At 49.2% G+C, this 22252-nt stretch overlaps 1 protein-coding gene across 9 annotated transcripts; it reads right to left on the reverse strand.

The window, feature by feature from the left end:
* Nucleotides 1-3555: 3555 nt before the first annotated feature.
* Abcd4 (ATP binding cassette subfamily D member 4) lies at nt 3556-18065 on the reverse strand. Of its 9 annotated transcripts, XM_063261737.1 has the most exons (20): nt 17910-18065; nt 16156-16274; nt 15906-16033; nt 14639-14778; nt 13312-13428; nt 12857-12982; nt 12187-12237; nt 9583-9677; nt 9222-9343; nt 9052-9143; nt 8819-8908; nt 6985-7193; nt 6760-6851; nt 6313-6349; nt 6121-6147; nt 5957-6006; nt 5305-5357; nt 4938-5014; nt 4288-4403; nt 3556-4110 (listed from the first exon to the last, which is right to left on the reverse strand). In XM_063261737.1, the coding sequence occupies exons 1-20, from the start codon at nt 17945-17947 to the stop codon at nt 4042-4044; spliced, it is 1848 nt and encodes a 615-aa protein (XP_063117807.1). In that variant the 5' UTR covers nt 17948-18065; the 3' UTR covers nt 3556-4041. The 9 variants fall into 9 exon arrangements, 5 of the variants coding, with proteins under 5 accessions (XP_063117807.1, NP_001013118.2, XP_063117808.1 ...); NM_001013100.3 differs by lacking the exon at nt 6121-6147 and having other exon boundaries at nt 17910-17998; XR_010052070.1 differs by lacking the exons at nt 3556-4110; nt 5305-5357.
* Between the last annotated feature and the right edge of the window lie 4187 nt (nt 18066-22252).

Raw genomic sequence — 22252 nt, forward strand, 5'->3', positions numbered from 1 at the left:
TATATTGGATTAGGAGGTGTGGCCTTCTTGGAGGAGGTATGCTAAAAGGTTTCAAAAGTCCATGCCAGGTCCAGGCTGTCTGTCCGTCCATCCATCTGTCTGTCTGTCTACCTCCTGCTTGTGGATCAGATGTAAACTCCCGGTTACGACTCCAGCGCCATGCCTGCCTGCTACCATGCTCCTTGCCTTCTGAAACTGTAAGCGAGCCTCCAGCTAAAGCTTTCTTTTATAAGTTGCTTAGGTTATGGTGTCTCTTCACACCAGTTAGAAAGACAAATCTCCCCCTACTCTCTGTCTCTCTCTCTCTGTCTCTCTCTCTCTGTCTCTCTCTCTCTCTCTCTCTTTCTCTCTCTCTCTCTGTGTGTGTGTGTGTGTGTGTGTGTGTGTGTGTGTGTGTGTGTGTGGTGCCCTTAGAGGCTAGAAGAGGACACCAGATCCCCTGGAGCTGGATTTACAGGAGATTATGAGCCTCCTGATATGTTCTGGGACTGAACTAGGTCCTCTGGAAGAAGAGCAAGCGCTCGACCACTGAGCCATCCCTCCAGGCCAAGCTGATTTTTGTGAACCACTTCTGCTTCTGAGTAGGTTCCAGCCCTGAATCTGATCCAGCACAATAACAAACCTGCTCTGTTTCACCTTTCCTCTGAGTCCACCATGATCACCCACCTCTTCCCAGGCTTCTAGAGGCCCCAAGCAAGAGTAGGAGGATGCTGGGCAGTCCCCCCTCACCCCTCCCACATCTCTATCTCTGCTTTTTTCCAGACAGGGTTTCTCTGCGTAGCCTTGAACTCAAAGATCCACCTACCTCTGTCTCCCTCATGCTGGGATTAAAGGCATACGCCATCACACACACACACACACACACACACACACACCTCTTTATAAAGGTGACTCAGCTAATTGAAATTATGACAACACAGGAGTTATCGTTAAGACCAGTGCTGAGCTGAATGGTAACAGAGTACGTTCAAAGGACCACGTTCTTCTTCAAGGGGTCTCTCACCCATGTCCCACGTCTTCGCATAAACTGCTATGGTTCAGTGAAAAGTCTGCCCATGCTTTCCATGGATGCCAAAGAAGCAAGACTCTGGGAAGGGGTGATGGGGTCCAGAGAATCAAGAAAGACAAGGCAGGGAGCAAACTTCCCGGTCAGACACAGAGTCCTTCCTCGTCTGGGGATTCCTATGCCTGCACCCAGGGCCTAACAGTCTCCCATGAAAACAGTGCTTCCTGAAGATGGGAAGAAAGTCAGAGTGGATCCAAAAGACATGGGTTTAATATGTGCAGACTCTTACCTTCCACTTCCCCAAGTGTGGTGGACTCTTCCCCCATGACACCACCTCACAGGCCCCTTGCAAAGGTCCAAGGAGATGCAGGGAGATGATTCGCACTGAATGCCTTCCCCTTGTGTGTTCTGAGTTCCACTGATTTCTCTAGTTATGATTTTAGTTTTGTGTTCAGGAGACCGGATCTCATATAACCCAGGCTGGCTCCAAACTGGTTAAGTATCTGAGATTCTCCATGGGCCAGCCCGTTTCCTGAGGGCTGGGATTACAGGCACCGTGCCCAGTCTGCTTTTTGTCCCAGTTTATTTCTCCCAGGATTGGTAAGCTGGGTGTGCTGAGATCGAAAAGCTGTGTCTGGGGAGAGGGTTCTCACGGTGTCACATGTGGAAGGCAAGTGACGAGGCAGAGAAAAAGGAGGTAAGAGGCAGAGAGGGAAAGACAGAGTAGGCCCACCACCTCCTCCATGCTGGGACTGTCTCAGTCCATTCCCGAGGGAGGGCAATGCACTCTGGACCTAATCACCTCTGAGGGTCCCGCCCACCTCTGGGCCAGGGAGATGGATCAATGGGTAAAGGTGCCTGTGGCCGGAGCTTGGCCATTTAAGTCCAATCCTAGGGACTCGGATTGGGAAAGGCAAGAGTGGACTCCTAGAAGTTGTCAGTTGACTACTACAGCATGTTTGTACATGAGTGCACACTTGTAGTACACACGTGTGCATGCACACTCACGCGCATGCACACACACACACACACACACACACACACACACACACACACAAAAGCAAATCTTTTTTCTTTTTTTTAAAGGTCTCATCCAGGTTGGGCATGGTGACACAAGCCTTTAATCCCAGCCCTCAGGGGGCAGAGGCAGGCAGATCTCTAAGTTCAAGGCTAGACCTGGTCTAAATATTGGACTATTTTGGTCTAAATAGTGAATTCCAGACTAGCCAAGGGTACACAGTGAGACTGCCTCAAAAAAAAAAAAAATCTGCTAGGTGGTGGTGGTGGTGGTTTTCACCTTTAACTTCAGCTCAGGAGACAGAGGCAGGCAGATCTCTGAGTTCAAGCCTAGCCAGGTCTACAGATCAAGTTCCAGGATAGCCGGGCTAAACAGAGAAACTCTGTCTTGAAAAACAAAACAAAAAATAAATAATAAATAAGATATATAATAATAAAAACAAAAGTGTCCCATCCCCCAGCACTGTGACAATTCATACACACTACAGAAATACAGCAAAAGGGGGGCTGGAGAGATGGCTCAGCGGTTAAGAGCACTGACTGCTCTTCCAGAGGTCCTGAGTTCAAATCCCAGCAACCACATGGTGGCTCACAACCATCTGTAAAGAGATCTGATGCCCTCTTCTGGTGTGTCTGAAGACAGTGACAGCGTACTCGTCATATATAAAATGAATAAATAAAATCTTTAAAAAAAATACAGCAAAAGAAAAAAGCCTTTGGGGGTTGGGGATTTAGCTCAGTGGTAGAGCGCTTGCCTAGCAGGCCCAAGGCCCTGGGTTCGGTCCCCAGCTCCGAAAAAAAGAAAGAAAAAAAAAATGAAAAAAGCCTTTGGCCTCAATAACTTTATTTTATGCTTTTGGGAATCCGCCTACTTAATTTATAGGAGTCTTATTAAGTAGCCAAGGAGTCTCAAACTCAGATGCATCTGTCTTTGCCCCCATCACTTTGGGGGGTCAGGTATGAACTTGGATTAATTTTTTTTCTGGTTCCATAGTAAAGATTGGGGGGGGGGGGACAAAAAGGAGACATAATCTACCAATCTTACTTTAGCTGGGAAGGGGGAAGGGATTATTTTCTTGAATTAGATCTTAAAGATGTACATCAGTGGCATCGCACTTGTAGAGGGTTCAAAGGTTCAATCCCCAGTGATGAAACAAACAAAAGATTAACGACAGAGGATCCCAGCAGTCGGTGGTCTAGGCACTAGTCACACCCTGCCCCCTCCAGGCCACCGGGTCACAGACTGAGTGGAAAGACACAGCAGGCATAGGGCAAGAGTGTACCTTCAAACCCTTAAGGACAGGTGTGGAGACCCAATCAAAAAGGCCACCCTAGGGGCTGGAGAGATGGCTGGGTGGTTAAGAGAACTGCCTGCTCTTGAGTTCAATTCCCAGCAACCACATGGTGATTCACAACCATCTGTCCTGGGGCTCTGACGCCCTCTTCTGGCCTGCAGGTGTACTACAGATAGAGCATTCATTTACATAAAATAAATAAATATTAAAAAAAATCACTCCACAGAAGAAAAAAACTATATTTTTAATATTTATTCTTTTTTTAAAAAACTTTATAAAATGTAAATGGTTAATTAAAGTTTTTTTAAAAAGTCTATCACTGTGAAATGTAACCAGCTTTCTTGAGGTGAACAGACTTCATGTCTTACAGTTCATTCAGTTTTTCGGCAGCAAACATCATCTGAAGTAATCTGTAAGAACTCGTGGGAGCAGGGGGTTGGGGATTTAGCTCAGTGGTAGAGCGCTTGCCTAGGAAGCGCAAGGCCCTGGATTCGGTCCCCAGCTCCGAAAAAAAAAAAAAAATTAAAAAAGAACTCGTGGGAGCAGCGCTGGGGGGACCTCAGTGTTCCCCAATGGGCCACCCATGGGCAGGGCCCAGGGGTGCTAGGATGTCCTATGTAGGACCTGAGGTGAACCTGTGGCTCCTTCCTGGCTCATCAGGCTTCCTTGTCTGTGGGCACTGCAGGCCCCAGAGCCCCTCTGCTCCGATGAACCTGCTTGGCTTCATCCCATTTTGATTCTAGTCAGTTCCCAGCTTCCTCCTCCATGGAGTCTCAGAACCCAGGAGTGAAACTGCAAGAGCCCAGGACATGGCTGAGGTCAGACAGCTGCCAGCAGTCACCCCAATCCCTCAGTCACCCCAATCCCTCTGCCACCTGACGCCTCCAGTTAGGGGCCCTCTGGTCCTGGCCAGGCCCAGCCTTTGGGTTCTTCATCTATGGAATCAGGCCATCCCTGTGGCATGGGTACCTTCTCAAGGCTGGGCCGATGTCCCACGCTGATAAATGTCATCCCCAGTTGCTGGCCAATTCGGTAGAGCTCACTCTCCGCTTCCTCTGTCAGGGCACTGGTGGCTTCATCAAGCACTGGTGGGAGGTAGCGTGTGGTGGCAAGAGATCACAGACTGCCCCTGCCCTCTCTGTCACTCTTCCACCCCATCCACCCGGGCGGGGGTGTGTGTGTGTGTGTGGAGGACTGACAAGACAGTCAGGCCAGGAGAGAGACCACACCGGTGAGCATAGCTCAGATCGCTCAGCTGCCTGCAGATAAATAACACTGCGTCCTAAGACTGTACAACCCAGGACTCAATTCACCCAAGGCTCTGTCCTCAGGAGAGTCCACTCCTGCCAGGCACAGCTCAGGGGCTGCCCACTCACCTATGGCAGAAGCCAGGGAGCTCTAGTCACAAGCCCTCAAACTGAGGCTGCCCCGACCGGGAACGTGATAATGTGCATTTATGTTCTCAGGGCTATGCCAAGGTGCCAGCCTCTACTCATCACATGTAGGGGACGCAGGGATACAGGGACAGCATACATGTGTGTCCAGGTTGTGAACACAGGCTACACGTGCCTGTAAGCACACACAGCGCCTGGCATGTGCGCCCGTGGTGTGCACCTCACCTGCATACTTAGGCTGCAGGTAGAAGAGGCGGGCGAAGGACAGTCTTTGCATCTCCCCTGGGGACAGGACATCATACCTAGAAAGAGCAATGAGAACTGAGCCCTGAAAGGAGGTGACAGCTTGACTCTTGCCAAGAACACATCGTGAAAGAAGCAACCTCGCTACAGAGGTTGACCCTAGGATAGAGGCCCTCCCTCTGAGCTGCATGACAGGTGAGGCCCAAGCTCTACCCAGATACAGATCCTGAACTGGTGGGGCAGCCCAACACCAGGCTGCTGGGGTCTGGAGCCATTCCGTCCTTCTACAGGGCTGCTGGGACGCTGTAATGGACCCATGGGGGAGCTGCCTGGAATAGCTCATCCTTACCAGTTCCAATCCACCTGCTGGTCCAGACCTCCTGTTCTTGCCACCAAGCTGGACTGTAACAGACAGGGGTCACAGAATCTACACGAGTGTCCATCCATGTTTTCTGCAACCTTAGATCCCTACCCCAAATCTGTGACAGACACAGCAGTGGTGTACCAAGGTGGGTGTTATCACCCATACCATTGAGGCTGACTGGACTATGGTGACAAGAAGCAGCAGGCAGACCATCAGCTTTATCGTTAAGATTTTTCCAAAGAGGTGAGATGGCTCAGTGGGTAGAGCGCTTGCCACACCACTCTGGCAACCTGAGCCTGATCTCTGGAACCCACACAAAGGTGGAAGAAGTGAACTGACTTCAGTGTTGTCCTCTGGTCTCCACATGTACAGTATGGCATACATACCTACTACACATGTAACACACACACACACACACACACACACACACACACACACTATTAAAATAATATCTCTATAGAGCGAGCGCACAGATCCTTACTGGCTGTGCCCCATCTGCAGCTCTCACTGCCAACTAGCACACCCACTCTTTGCCCTAGTCTTGGGACTAGAGATGGCAGGGGCTCTGCTGGCCAGCAACTACTGTGGCCAACGCTCTCAGGTAGGCCTGAGTCCTCAGGGCCCCTGTCCCACTTACCAGGCCTGCCAACTCCAAGAACCTCACGATCCTCTCATCATCGGCAGAACCTGCAAAACGGAAGCTTCCTCAGCACATCAGGGCCTCGCTCGCGCTGGCCAGACAGGATGGCGTGCACGCATCACGGCAGGGGCAGACTCCCAGAACATAAGGCCTATGAACACCTGCTTCCCTCCTCCATGGGTGTCTCTCTTCAGGAAAGGAAGACAGGACAAGAAGAGGACCCCAAATACTGAGCAGTTAAAAGACCCAGCAGCCTGGCACGCCCCCCCACCCCCCCGTGGGCACAGGGGAGGCCAGTCAGGCAGAGCACGGTCAACTGGGATGAGGAGACAGGCTGAGGAGGGACAGCTCACCTGAGTCAGGGTAGATCTCCTTCAGGGGATATATCACCTGAAAGCAAGAACATCTCTGGCTATGGTGGGTAATGAGAGAGGGCAGGACTCAGTCCCATCATTAGCATTCCTAGGAGCCACCCACAGAAGCAAGGCTCCTCCCCTTTTATCTCCACTGAGATACAGTGTAACGCATGGGACAACCTTCAGAAGTGTGTCTGGGGAGGCAAGATCTTGGAGCCTCCTGAGGGTAAACTCTAGTGCCTGACAAACACATGGTTAGATACCCGAGGAAGCGGCTCTGGGTTCAGTCCATAAACACCACAGTGTGTTCTCAGGGCCTGGGAATCCCCAGGCATGGGCACTATTGCCCCTCTCCTCCTAGGGCCTGAGGTCTCACACTGTTAGAAGCCCTAGATGTAAGTGGGTGGCATGAGGTTGGAGGAGTGGACCCCTGACCGTGCTGACCTGCTCCCGAAGTGTCCCATCAGTGAAGAACGGCTTCTGAGGCAGGAACAGCACCCCGTGGGGCCCAAAATCAGCCAGCATCTGCACTGAGCCTGCAGAGCCCACAGAAGCCTCCATTGGGAGACCTCGCAGGCAAGGTAACTGCCTCTTCTCTCCATCTCTGACTTCCCACCACACTGCCCCCTTGTGGCCAGGCTGTACCAGAAGCAGGGAGGGCAGGCTCACCTTTCATGCTCTCCCACAGGCCTCCCAGCACCCGCAGCAGGGAGGTCTTGCCAGTGCCTGTGTTGCCCGTAATGAGCAGACTCTGCCCCTCACAGATCTTCAGGCTCAAGTCCTTGATCAGGGGCTTGTCGGAGGAAGGGGCCAAGATGGAGACCCGATCAAGCAGAAAAGCAGTGTCTGATGGCTCTGTTGTCGGCCACCCTGGGGCCCTAAGGCAGGGAAGAGAGGTGGAAAGACAGGCCAGATGGGTACAGGTCCAAGGGGAGAACCTGGCCTAGAGGCATCCCCTTCGTCCCAGGAGTCTTTACTCTAGTAACTGCCGTTTTCTTTTTTATAAAGTTATTTATTTTTATTTCACGTACATTGGTGTTTTGCCTGCGTGTGTGTCTGTGTAAGGGTGTCAGATCCCCTGGAACTAGAATTTCAGACAGTTATGAGCTGCCATGTGGGGGCTGGGAGTTGAACCCAGGACCTCTGGAAGAGCAGCCAGTGCCCTTAAGTGCTGAGCCATCTCTCTCCAGCTGTTAGTGGGGTTTTTGTTTGTCTTGATTTCTTTTCTGTTGTTTTTGAGACAGGCCTCACTGTGTAGTTTTAGGTCTCCTGAAACTTGCTATGTGGACCAGGGTGGCCTCAAACTCAGAGATCACCTGCCTCTCCTCCTGAGTGCTGGGATTAGAGGCAAGAGTCACATCCAGCCATATTTTCATTTTTGAAAGCTTCCTAGGTGGCCACCATGCAGTTACTTTCCAAGAATGCATCTAGTCCTTATTTCTGAGAAGGAAGATTTCATTACTACCCTTTCTAGAGATAAAGAAAATGACAAAGCAGTTAAGTCATTTGCCCAGAAGTTAAGTCATTAGCCCACAGGATGCCTTTCCTCCCACTGCCTGGGAGGCAGAGGCAGGTGGCTCTCTTTGAGTTCCAGAGCAGTCAGAGCTACAGAGAAACCCTGTCTCAAAAAAACGAACAAAAGACCCAAGGGGGTGGGGGCAAAGACAGGAAAGTCAGAAACATACCAAAGGATACAGGAATAAAGACACCCACCCTCTGGATCTGGGAGGCATGGGAACGAGAGACCAGGAAAGGGGCAGCGCTGGACTCAGCAGGAGAGGAGAGGAGGAGTGTGACATTCAGACCCCTGCTCTTCTTTTTTTAAGCGTTATTTTTGTCTTGTGTGATACAAACAAGCGTGTACACATGTGTGTACACGTATGATACCACAGGTCATGTCCATGTTCCTTCTTTGGGAAAGGGTCTCTCGTTGAACCTAGAGCTCACTGTTTGCCAAGGCTGACTATATTGACCCTTTGGGATCTGCCTGTTCCCAACCACCCTGCAGTAGGGTTGTAGGGACAGGGCCACACTTGGCTTCTTTCTGTGTGGTTGCTAGAGACTTGAACTTACATCCTCAACTTAGGTTACCCACTGAGCCACCTCCCAGCCCCTCTTTTCTTTCCTTTCTTTCTTCCTTTCTCTCTTTTTTATCTCGAGGCAGTGTCTCATCATGTAGTTTTTCAGGGTGGCCTTAAACTCATGGCAAGCCTCCTGCCTTGGCCTTCTACGTACTGGAATTAAAGCACTACCATGCCTGGCTTCTTGCTTTGCTATGGTGCCGGCAGGTATGTGCATTTGCTTGCCCTGTGGAGAAGGATGTAAAGCTACACAGCGGGTACCAGAAGGAAGGTGCCAGCAAACAGCGCACACTTATAAGGCAACTGACATGACATGGAGACTGTTCCCGCCCACTCCTTATAACCCTGCATCATAGCTGGAAGGGGCTCCGAGTTAAAGCCAGCTGGTGACCATTGAATCCTTACTACAGCTCGGTACTCACTTGTCCAAATCCCACTCGCTCTCGCCTAGGGTCTCACAGTCGTGTGATTTTCGGGACATGTCCAGCAGGGCCTCCTGAAGCTCTCCAATCCTGGACAAGAAGTAAGAGCCTAAGGCAGGCTCTGGATGCCAGGTAAAGGGGAAACCCCTCCCTGTACCACGCTCAGCAGCACACGCAGTGCGATTCTGCCCTTTTCCCATTCAGCGTTCTCTAGTGGCACACACTCTGCTCACCTGTGCGTGTAACCGGCGACATCCGAGAGCGTGGTGGACAGGTCAATGAGCTGGGTGAAGCAGCTGATGAGGTAGATGCACACAAAGGCATTCTGGTCAGGACGGAGAGCAGTCAGTGCAGGTCCAGGCACCGGGCCCCGCGAAAGGTTATCAGGAGAGCCTCTTCTCACCTTGCTGACCAGGGTGCTGAGCTCTGTGGGGCTCAAGTCTCCGTAGACCCCCCTGAAAATGGGGATGGCGATGACGACGTAACTCAGAATGCTGCCCAGGTAGTCAAAGGTGTTGATGCCAACTGTAGGAGACAGAGTTCATGAGACCCGGGAGACATTCTCGTGATCTGCAGGGACACAACTGTCAGGATGAGGAGTAGGAAGTCAGGATGCCCACAGAAAGGGAAAGGCTCCCCATGGTTAATCCTTTTAGTAAACGGATCTCTGACCAGAGCAGACAGACAGCAGGAGGGTGTGCAAGTGAAGAGCTAACTGGACCATCCCCACCCTGGGGTTCCATTTCCCAGGCCCCTCTGCCTACTGTAGAGCCAGAGCTCCCTGGACATCAGCTCTCTCTGGGTCTGAAGGAGTCTCTGCAGCCTGCGGTCCGTCCTCATGTGCTCTACGAGCCCAGCTCTGGGGGAAGAGGATAGGGTGTCCACAGGGACTCGGTGAGGCTGGGATACCTTCATTCCCACACAGCCTCCTTCAGAGACCAAGCCCATGCAAATAACCTTACCCTCAGACCCTTTCCTCCATAGCACACACCCACATGTGTCATGAACTCAAAGTTGTCCAGACCTGGTTCAAACCCAAAGCTCTGACTGGTTTCTACTACAATAACAGTTACATGGGGAGCTGGAGAGATGGCTCAGCGGTTAAGAGCACTGACTGCTCTTCCAGAGGTCCTGAGTTCAATTCCCAGCAACCACATGGTGGCTCACAACCACCTGTAATGGGATCCGATGCTCTCTTCTGGTGTGTCTGAGGACAGTGACGATGTACTCACATACATTAATAAATAAATAAATAAATCTTTTAAAAAAAAAAAAAAAGAGCACTGACTGCTCTTCCAGAGGTCTTGAGTTCAAATCCCAGCAACCACATGGTGGCTCACATATATCCATCTATATTGGGATCTGATGCCCTCTTCTGGCATGTAGGTGTATATGCTGATAGAGCATAAATAAATAAATAAATACATACATAAATAAATACATAAATAAATAAAATCTTTAAAAGGGGGCGGGGGAGTTCCATTGAGGAGTGCTGAAGAAATGGTTCGGCACTTGCTGCTCTAATAGAGGACCTGGGTTCAATTCCCACCCACACGGCAACTCACAACTGCTTGTAACTCCAGCCCCAAGAGATCTGATGGCCTCTTCTGGTCTCAGTGGGCACCAAGAACTCACATGGTACAATCGTTATACAGGCAAGCAAAACCACTCATAAGCATAAAATAAGTAAACCTTTAAAACTTTAGCCAGTGTAGTGGCGTATGACCGCAATTCCAGCATTTGGGAAAGCAGAGGTAAGCAGATCTCTGTGATTTTGAGACCAGTCTGTTTACAGCGTGACTTCTAGGACAGCCAGGGACACATAGGGAGACACTGGGCTTGTTGTTGTTGTTGTTGTTGTTGTTGTTGTTGTTTCATTTTGTTTTGATTTTAAAAACAAAACAAAAAATAAAAACAAGCATCAAGTGCTCTTAACCACTGAGCCAGGGGCCCGAGGGCTGGCCCAGAGGGTAAGAGCACTCATGGCTCTGCCAATCCCAGTACCTACTCAGCTCACAACTGCCTGTAACCCCAGCTTCAGGGAATCCAATGCCTTCTTCTGGCCCCTGATGACACCAACACATACAGACACAGACACACACATAGAAACACAGACACAGACACACACACAGAGACACAGACACACAGACACACACATAGAAACACACACACAAAGACACACACACACATAGAAACACACACACAAAGACACACACACACATAGAAACACACACACAAAGACACACACACACATAGAAACACACACAGACACACAGACACACACAGACACACATAGAAACACACACACAAAGACACACACACACAGACACACACACATAGAAACACACATACACATAGAAACACACAGACACACAGACACACACACACACAGAAACACAGGCACAGACACAGACACATACACACAGGAATAAAGTAAATACAAATGAAAAATAAAATTTTTAAAAACTAAAGGCAATTGCTTTAAAAAGGGTGTGGGGGTGTTTCTGTTTTTTGTTTTAAGACAGAGAGTCATGCAGGAAGGCCATCCCTTAACTTGTTACGTTGCCAACAATGACCCTAAATTCCTAACCCTCCTTGCTTTTACCTCCTAAACAGTAGGGCTACAGGTGTGTGCCACCACACCTGATTTATGTGGCACTGGGACTGAACCTAGGGCGGACTGGCCTGAACTCACTATGTAGATCAGGCTGGTCTTGAACTCAGAGATCTGCCTGCTTCTGTCTCCTTACCTGCCTACTAAAGGTGTGTGCCACCATGTCACTGGCTCATCGCAAACTGTTAGTGCTCCTGGTGTCCCAGTGGGGAAGTGACTGCTAATGGCAGTCAAGATTTACAGAGGGCAAAGGGTCTAAGGTATTAAATTCACTCCATAAACAGGTAATCTAAGAGATAAATTCATTTCTTAAATACAGACTATGCTTCCAGCCCAAACACGCACACTAGGCCCTCCCCTGGTCCAGGAGGGAAGAGACTTCACAAACCTGCTTGCAAGATGCCAGGTCCTTGGCTGCCACAAGTGTGGGGAGCAGATGTACCCTCCTATGAGAAGCCTATCTCCTATCCCCCATGCTACAGAGTCAAAAAGAAGCTATTTCAGACAGGATAAGAGACTAAGGCTACCCACTCATTTTATTCCTTGGCCATTCTAGGCCCCATGTCTAACCACTAAGACTAAGGAAGCCACCAGCTTTAGAAGCAGTCCCTGTACCTAAGGACAGGGAGGAGGGTAAGGAGAGGGTCACAGCTAAGTGTGACAAGTTCTACAGGGCCAAGATGGTAATAGACTTTATCTTTCCTTTCCTAACACTAACTATGGGGAGAAAGGGAACTTTCTCCATTAGACTCACCTGTAGAAAGCTGCAGGCTCAGCGTTCACTCGAATCTGCATATGCTTGAACCTGGACAGACGGAAGGGGAATGTGTGCTAACGATGGGGAACCCTGGATGCAGAGGAAGCTCACTCTCATACAACACAGAGCCCAGCCCACATCAACACTGTAGCCACCTTTCCCTCGGCCGTCACAAGGATGAATCGTTCCAGGGCCTGGGTGGGGCAGCAGAAGCAGTACAAACAGTGCTGACCTCAGCTCTGTGCTGACCTCAGCTTTCTGGGATGGGACAGGTGTATTCTTGTCTATGGCACCTCCTCCCCAGAGCCTAGCTTAACGAAGGCAGGAAGCACACAGGGCAGGTGCAGGATGTGGATCAGCTTCTGACCCAGCAGACAGGGAAATCAGATCATGAGCATCCCCCAGAAGACACTGGTGATGGCCAACCCATACTCTTACCACTTCAGATGCACAGCCTCCTTAATTCTCACAGTTCTCCCAATAGACAAGCACATCACTCACTTGAGAGGCGAGGGAACAGAAACAAGAGGCATATCACACACACACACACACACACACACACACACACACACACACACACACACCCTGTCAGATCACACACAGCTAGGAGCCGTCACAGCTAGGATGTCTACCCCATCCCTCCTCAACCTTAACCAAGAAAACACACCTAAAATCCCCCTCCAGCTTCTCCTGCTGCACCAGCTTCGTCACGATGGGCCCCATCAAAGTTTTGTTCACCATGGTACCCAGGATGAAATATCCAAAGATGCTCACAGGCCCAAGCCAGCCTGTGCTGAAAGGAGAGAGAGGAAAAGGGGTGGCAGGAGAGATGTTGGGTGCCACGGACAAAAGCCTTGGGACCCTTACTCCCGCCTCATCCCTCAGGGAGCCCCTGTTCAATTCGCACAGATGACAGTGACATCTGACACCAGGCTAAAGTCAGGACCCCTGACAGTGAAACATCACAAGACCAAAGAGGGGGCAGGGTCACGAGCATGTGGGCCTGAAGACACCCTGGGGTGCAGGTGGTGAAGAGGAGCGCCCTTGGACCCTGCCCTCTATGTGGGAGACGCTGGGTAAACACCAGGCTGGGGTGGAGGGCCCCGGAGGGAGAGGCTGCACCTTTGGAAGCACTGGTAGGTATAGTAGGCGAGAGTGAAGGGGGAGATGATGAGCTTGCTGGTCACGCTGCTGAGCTGCCGGCAGAACCGCTCCACGTCCTGGCTGATCCGCTGGTCCCTACAGCCAACAACACAGAGGAGCTGAACCCAATGAGCTGGGAGCTTCCACTTCCAGCCTTGACTTAGGTGGATGTAGACAAATAGGCCTGGAGCTCTAACCAGGAGTTGCCTCAATTAACCCTACAGTGGGGAAAGGCCACCAAAAGACCCAAGGGCCCAAGCCAGCTCTGCACAGAGCCAAAGGAAAAACTGAGGGTAGAGCTGTCTTTCTGGGTGGTCAGGGATATGGTCTTCTTCTTTTTTTTTTTTTTAAAGATTTATTTATTTACTTATTATATGTAAGTACACTGTAGCTGTCTTCAGACACACCAGAAGAGGTCATCAGATCTCATTACAGATGGCTGTGAGCCACCATGTGGTTGCTGGGATTTGAACTCAGGACCTCTGGAAGAGCAGTCAGTGCTCTTAACCTCTGAGCCATCTCTCCAGCCCGGGATATGGTCTTCTTAATGTCAACCCTCCCTATCTCTCGATGGCCCCGAGACTCCTCCAGGTCAGGGTCTGGTGGTGAAAGCTTCACTAGGGCTGAGTCATCATGGAAAGGCTGTCTTCTAAGGACCTTCACTGGGAAGCTCCTCTTGAGCTGAAAAGTTACCCCAGGCAGGCAACAAAATGCCTACTGTGTTGTGCTGAGTGGGAAGGCCTAAGTGTGAAGGAGAGATCCCACAAGTCCCGCCTCACCACCAGGGCCATCCTGACTCCTAATCCAGACAGGCTGCTGCAACCCCTCACCTCTAAAATGACAGCTCACACTAAAGCACGGGATGTCAGACACTACTCCGTGCCTGACAGGAACAGTATTTCATCCACACTACATCCTTTGAGGCAGGAACTCTTAGGGTCTTCATTGAACAGAAGATGTGTGTGGGGCTTACTGAACGAGATAGAGGCGGGATCTGAATCCCAGACCGCAGGCAGTAATTCTCATTTTCTTCTGCCCCGCCTCCCTACTGCACAGCCAAGAACTTGTTTCCTGGCAGGGGTGCTTTCTTCATTTCAACTCAGGACAGGACATGGACTGAAGAGAACTACTCCCAGCTCCTTCCTTTTAGCTCCCGAGACTCAGCCCCAAGATCTCTGAGAACACTCTCCCTTTACAGCTCTGGGCCGCAACGCTGGCCTGCAGAAGAGGGTGGTCAGGGACGCGCGGGGCTAAGCTACTTGGATGGGGCGTTCAGGAGGCGGCAGGGAGGGAGAGGGATGCCTACGGATTATCGATGTCGTCCCGCAGCACGTTGAGGGTGTAGTACACGCGGGCCCGGAAGTAGAGCTGGTGCAGGTGCTCTGTGAGGTCTTTCCTCCAGCTCACATACAGCAGGTTGCAGGTGAACTGGTCAAAACTCTTCAGCTGTGCATTGGGGAGGAAGGGGGGAGGGAGAGGAGGAAGAGATGGCCTTCTGAGAGTCTGGGTTCAAAGCTCAGAGCTGCAGGGGAGCTTCTGCTGATGGGGCAGAATCCATTGTGATCACTTCAGTGCAGTTTCCTTTCAAGGCTTCAAACCACGAGACTTCCCCTTTCCCCATTCATTCACACGCCTATCCTTCAACAGTCTCAAAGGGCATACGAAAGGCCAACTCCTCAAGTCCTTCCCTGCACTGTACGCCCCATGCTGAGCTCAGAGGGGCCGCTGGAGACAGAGAACCCTGTGGCTTGCTCCATCTTTGAATTTCTTCCTCTGTCCCCAATAGAAGAGGTTTTACTGACTGAAATCACACCCAAGTGGCCACCTTAGGACAAGAAAGGGAATCCCCAGTAAACCGCCAGTCCAGCCTGACAGAGGGCATCAGGTCGGGTCTTGGTAGAGCCTTGCCTCATCACCTGTCATTTCCAGAAGAGCCTTATGCTAAGCACTAGGGAAATGACAAGGCGTTCACAATCCGGCCAATGAGGGGCCGGTGGCGAATGTGTAAGGAGTGCAGAAGCAGCTGTCTACTCGAGAAGCAAGTACACACAGAGAAAGGCTTGGATTTGACGGAGGAAACACAGAGAAAGTTAAGGAGGACTCAAGAGAGGTGCCAATAAAGGTATCATGAAAAACAAGGAGGCTGTTGCCAACTTAAGTGGTGGAAGGCAGCTACTGGACAAGAGGGAGCAGGAGAGAGGGCTGGTGGCATGGTGTGACTCCACTCCGGGCTGAGTCACAGCCTCAGCTGCCAGAGAAGTAACAGCTTTCTGGCTGCAGATCCTGGTGTGAAAGTGTTCTGAGCTCCCTGAGGTGAGAGTTCTGGGAAGGGAAGGGACCTTGCCTGTTTCTACTGAATGTTAAACCAGAAAGTTCATCCCAAGAAAGCCAATAGCAAGATCAAGGTCCCGCCTTGGGTCCTGACCTTCAGGGAAACCATAGCTCTAATTCCCAGAAAGGGGCAGAAACAGACCCAGAGCGTGGTTCCTGCTTCCTGAACATTCAGTCCTGCCAGGCATCCCACTAGACTGGGGAAGGGGGACCACAGGGAAAAGGGGCCTCCTTGTCCTTACGGTGGAGTTGAGAACAATGAGTGCCACGGCCAGGAAGGTCAGTGCCTTAAATCCATCCAGGTCTTTGTTTCCCAAGACACCATAATACTGACTGGGGATCAAGCCAACTTGGTAGATCACCAGTTGCTCTGTGGGGGAGGGAGAGGAGGTAGAAGTCAAAGAAGAAAGGAAGACACTTCCTCCTGCCAGAGACAAGGAAAGGAATCCCAAACCCGGGTTCTTCCCCATCGCCCAATGCCCATTCACTCACCCAGGAGGGCCACACACAAGAGTGTCATGAACATTAAGACATTCTGTGATGACCAAGAAGGAAAGAAAACCTTCTGTATCCTTATGAACTTCTGGACAAGTTGCAGATCTAATCTGGGCCTGCAGAAGTCAGGACACGGGGAGAAGGCTTAGAGGATAGTTGAGGTTTACGAGAAAGGAGTAAACTTGGCGTTGTTATTATTATGCAAAGGGACCAGGCTTTGCACAAAAAAAAAAAATGACTTTTGAATGCTGAAGATGGTAGAATAGAGGATATTCGTGGAAATAATGATATCAATAACCTACCAGAAGCAAATGTAAAAAAATTAATGAAGCTACCTTAATCACGATGGAGTAAGAAGGCATTTCTCAAATAAGACCCCAAACCTACAAACTATACGGGGTAAAACTGGTAGCTTAATTTAGAAGTAAGTATTTTATTCAACCCAGTACCACAGATTATGGTGAAGTGAGAGATGGTATTTGCGGAATGCGATTTATAAGGAATTACAATCTGGAGCATGTAAGGAATTTCTACATGTCAGCATATTTCTTTCTTGATCTTTCGAGACAGTTTCTCTGTGGAGCCTTGGCTGTCCTGGAACTTGCTCGGTAGACCAGGCTGGCCTCAGACTCACAGAGATTTGACGGCCTCTGTCTCTCCCATGTGTTGGAATTACAGGCCTGTGCCACCAGCACCACCCAGCCCATCAGGATATTCCATAGGAAAGTGGGAAAAAGATTAATAGGCAGTCTATGAAAGGAACAATCCACAAGCCGAAAAAATACTCAACTAGCACATCGTGGTTGACAAGATGTCTCAGCCAGAAAAAGGTCAAAGTGTTGGTCTCTAAGACCTGAATCCCACCCCACAATCCCACAGTGGAAAGAAAGACCCAACTCAAAAATCTGTTTGCTGATCTCCTCCATTACTGTATCACACGTGCATGTGTGCCGCCCCCCCCCCACACAATTAAAATAAAGTTAGCACAATAGAATACCACCTTACATACATCAGACTGATACCTATTAGGAAAACTAAACTAAACAACACCAAATACCAGGGATGGATATAAGGGACACCAGAACCATTATACATTGCTGCCAGGAACTATAAATTGGTTGTGACCACTCCAAAACACGGTGAAATTAAGTACGACTCAGCATCCCATCTTGAGGTGAATAGCCTAGAGAAAAATCATCAATATCTACCAAGAGACAATTGCCAGGATATTCATTACAGTATACTTTGTGATGCTTTAAGTATTGGAAGTAATCTAGGTGTCCATTATTGGGGAAATAGAGTCTAAGTATCCAGGGTGACACCGGGCAACATTCAGGAGTGAAAAACTCATATAGTATGGATGACCTAAAAAACCCAATGCTCGGTTTAAAAACTTTTTTTCTCTCTCTTTTAAAAATCACAAGATGATTCATGAATTCGAAATCAACCTACATTTTAAGGTAACATGACAATTTAAGTAAGAGGGTCTGAAAAAATTAATGCAGAGGAGGCTGTGCTAAGAGCAGGTTGGAATTGAGAATGAAAAAACTAAGGGACAAAGATAGCAAAAGAGGGGTGTCCGCAGAACCTAGAATGAGGCAGCGTCAACCCCCGCTCTGTGCAGCCAGGGTTCCAAAGAGCCAAAACGGAAAGGAGAGTTGCGAGGAAGGACCCGCAGGAGAGCAGCCCCTTCCTCACTGCCTAGGCAGGGCGTCCCTGCCAACCCGGCCGTCCTCAGTAGCCCTGCTCACCTGGCACTAGCTCGGGCCGTGGGTCCCGGGACCGCCATGACCTGGGATGTGAGCAACAAGACAACCGAGAAAGCCCGGTGTCCTCCCCGGGTAGAGTCCGCAGAGCTCCGGGCCCCGCCCTGGGAGGAAAGGGGCGTGGTTCCAGCGACCACAGAGACGCTGTGGATAGAGAGGACTGCTCGGGCGCGTTGGTTGCTCCCGGAAGCGCAGGCTTTCCTGAAAGAATGAGAGAGTAACCAGAGTTTATAGAACTGGCCGGGCGGCTAGAGCGTCCCCTGTGGGGCTGGGAGGTTTCTTTTGACAACTGGTAGTTCAGATTGTTACTTTCTCCCAGAGAAGACAGCGTGATCTAGTGTTTTTATTTAAAAAAAAAAAATATATATATATATATATATATACATATTTATTTAGTATGTGTTCACGCGAACTGCGAGCCAGGGCACAAGTGTCAGAAGATAACTTCGAGGGGTCAGTGCTCTCCCTCCATCCTAAGTGTTTCTGAGGAGCCTACTCAGGTTGTCAGGATTGGCTGGGAAAGCCTTCAGGGTGAGCTAGCTCCCTGGTCCCATTACGATTGCCTGTATGTCTGAGTACCACGTGCGTGCCTGGTGCCTGCGGAGGCCAGAAGAGGGCATCGGAGTCCCTGGAACTTAAGGTACAGACCCCGGGCTTCTGAAAGAGCAGCCAGTGCTTGTAACTGCGGAGCCATATCTCAGGACGTCCCATCTCTTCCCAGAGTGATCTTTTAAGTCAGGTAGATGTGACTCAGTGGTAAAGGGCTTGCTTGGCATACATAAGACCCTGGGTTCAGTTCCCCAGCACTATGAAAATAAACACATAAATCAGTTTCCCAGAGAAGTATGACAGTTCAACCTTGTAATGCTGGATCTGAGGAGGCAGAGTAGGAGGATCAGGAGTTCAAGATATGCCTCATATACATAGAAAGCGCTGAGTTCATGACTAACCTGGACTACAGGAGACCTTCCTCAAGGGAAAAAAAAAAGGGGGGGTAGGGGATTCTGACTTTATATTTGCAATTTTCAATACTACTGATGTATAATGGGTTTCTGATCTGATTTGGTTTGGTTTTTAGTTTACGGCTGGGTTTGGTTTTTTTGTTTTGTTTTGTTTCTTACTTTCTGAAACATTGTTCCACTGTGTAACCCTGGCTTTCCTGAAACTCACTCTCTACACCAGGCAGTCCGGGAACTCAAGAGATCTGCCTGCCTCTGCCTCTGTCTCTGCCTCTGCCTCCAAGTGCTAAGATAAAAGATGTGCGCCACCACATAGCGGCTGGCTGATGTATAATGTTAAACGAGGAATGGATGAATGCTTATCAACTGACTAAAACTCCCGAAGAGAGATTCAAGGAAACAATAGTAGCATTTCACAGAGCCCCACATTTGCATCTAGATATGTCTTCCTAACCCTTAATCCTTATGGTCAACTCTGTAACAAACACTCAAAAGGCCAACAAAGTAACAATTCTCAGTTGTCTTCAGAGGCTTTTAGATTTGCTCTGTAGTAGGCTCAGTTGTCTTTACAAAGCTCAGCGTCCATGACAAAGATACCAAACAAACAAACAAAGCAAACAGGCTTCCTGAACCTCAACTCTAACAACTACTGGGCCTGGTCTTTGTCGGGTGAATTGTTGGAGACTGAGCAATGTCCCAAGACTGAACAGCTGTAATGCCAGCAGTGGAACCGTCCTTGACTCAGCCAATAAAAACGTGTTGTCAAATATCCCTTAGCAGAGAGGAGGACCAAAATTCTAGCCTCACTCTGCTCCCCAGAATTGCAAAACAATGTTTCGGAATGACAGAAAAGGGCAGCCAACTCAGGACACAGAAACAGGAGGTCCAGAAAAATCCCTGGGAGGATGTCAACTGAGAAGGAGAAGAACTTAACATGTCAGGGCAGGATTTTCTAAGATTTGATTTTCAAAAGAACAAACGAGCAAGCAAAAGACAGCCAGACACATTGATACAAACATCGAAAATTAATAAAACATAATGGAGGGGGCTGGAGAGATGGCTCAGCAGTTAAGAGCACTGAATGCTCTTCCAGAGGTCCTTAGTTCAAATCCCAGCAACCACATGGTGACTCACGACCATCTGTAATGAGATCTGATGCCCTTTTCTGGTGTGTCTGAAGACAGCTACAGTGTACTTATAATAAACAAACAAATAAATCCTTAAAAAATATAATAAAACATAGTGGAGAGATGGCCCAATAGTTAGGAACACTGGCTTCCAGGGGCCTGGGTTTGGTTCCCAATACCTAAAAGGAAGCTCACAACTGTCTCTGTAACTCCAGCTTCAGGGGTATTGAGGACTTCCTTTGACCTGGATAGGCACTGCACATAGATGGTATACAGACATATATGCAGATGAAAGACCTAGACACACATGATAATAAATCAAAGAGGAAAGACGTCTGTTTGGACCTCCATGTATACCCACACTGACTAGTATATACTACACACTCCACACATAGCACACACAGGAACTTCCCACCAGACACAAACGCGAGCACACACACACACACACACACACACACACACACACACACAACTGAAAGCTGTAGCCTTCATGTTAGAAATCACCAGGGACTTCCTGGCAGTGGTGTTGGTTGTAAGGCACTAGAGCACAATGGTGACAGTGGTGACAAGTCAATCAGCTGTCAACTGATATTCACTGAGCTGTGTGACTGCTGTGTCAGGCCTGATTCTAGGGGTTGGAGACATCACGGTTTCGACATCCTTTCTCTCTGGCCATGGTGGTACACACCTGTACTCACAGCATTTGGGAAGCAGAGTGTGAGGCTAACCTGATACTTGAGACCTGTTTCAAAACCAGACCAAAATAAAGATTAAAAAAAATCGCAGGGGCTGGAGAGATGGCTCAATGGTTATGAGCACTTGCTGTGCTTACAGAAGACCCTTACAGTTCCCAGCACCAATGTGACTCAGTTTCATGTGACTGGGGGACCGGATGCCCTCTTCTGGCCTCTGCAGGCACCTGCACACATGTGGTACAGGTATCTTAGGCACACATCTTAAACAATAAATCTTAAAAAAAAAAAAATCTACTTTCATAACTGCATTTATCCTTAAGCCCATTCAAATAATGAAATTATATAAAGATTAGTTCATGCTAAGGAAGCCATAGCAAGGTGTCTCAGGTTGGGTCCACTGGGTTCCCTCCTTGAGATGCTTCTTAGCCCCTAAGATGTGCTTTTGTTTGGTGGTTTTGTTTTTGTTTTATAGTCCTGGCTGTCCTGAACTCCTTCTGTAGACAAGGCTGGCCTCAATCTCACTCACAGGATTCTCCGGCCTCTGCCTCTGCAGTGCTGGGATTAAAGGCACGAGACACTATGCCCAGCTTGTGCTGGGGATTTTATAGGAATCATTTACTTTGATCTGCAAACCCAATCTGTAAGCCCTGTCATTTTGTTACACCCATTTCATATGGAGGAACCGGCTCTGTGACCTCAGTCATCGGCTCCTAAGTACAGGAATGGGAATGGAACGGAGACTTCTGCTTTTAGAGCCTATACCCACACTTCCATTTTCGCCTGAACTATCTCTTACTCTAAATTTTAATTCCCAGCTGATATTTGCCTATTACCATTTATTCCCCCGTTGGTAGGAAAACATAACTCCTGGTCTCTCAAGACTCAACTGAAAGTCAGGTGTGGTGGTACCTGCCTTCTGGGAGGCAGAGTAAAAGGATCTCTGTGAGTTAGAGGCCGGTATGGTTTACCTTGTAAGTTCCAGAACAGTTGGGGCTACATAATAGAGAGATCCTGTCTCAAAACAAACAAACAAAAGCAACACACCATAGAAGGGACTTGAGTATACACAGACGGTAAATACACAGTTGGTATTCTGGGGAGAAGAGGATCCTGGAACCAGCTCCTGGCAGATACCAAGGAACAATGTGCTGAGAATACTGGAAGCCACACACAGGTAAGTATGGGTGAAAATGTAACCAGCTGGAAACAATCAATATTCAGTGCATTAGCCAGCCGTGGCGATGAGCTCCTGTAACTGCACTATCTGAGGGACTGAGGAGCTAAAAAACGCTAGTGGATGTGGTACTCCTACGTGTGTAATCCCTAGCACTTGAGAAGTAAAGGCAGGAAGATGGGGAGTTCAAGGCAAGCTGTAGTCACACACTGAGTTAAAAGCCAGCCTGGCCACTATCTAAGACCCTGTCTTAAAACATGAGACAGAGGAGTGGGGTGCTGGGGCTGTAGCTCAGTGTAGAGAGCATGCCTAGCATGCCTGAGGCCTTAAGGTCTATTTCCAGCATTGTCAGGGGGAAAAATACAAATTCCTG

The sequence above is a fragment of the Rattus norvegicus genome, chromosome 6 (genome assembly GCF_036323735.1).
Source record: "Rattus norvegicus strain BN/NHsdMcwi chromosome 6, GRCr8, whole genome shotgun sequence".
Classification (NCBI taxonomy): domain Eukaryota; kingdom Metazoa; phylum Chordata; class Mammalia; order Rodentia; family Muridae; genus Rattus; species Rattus norvegicus.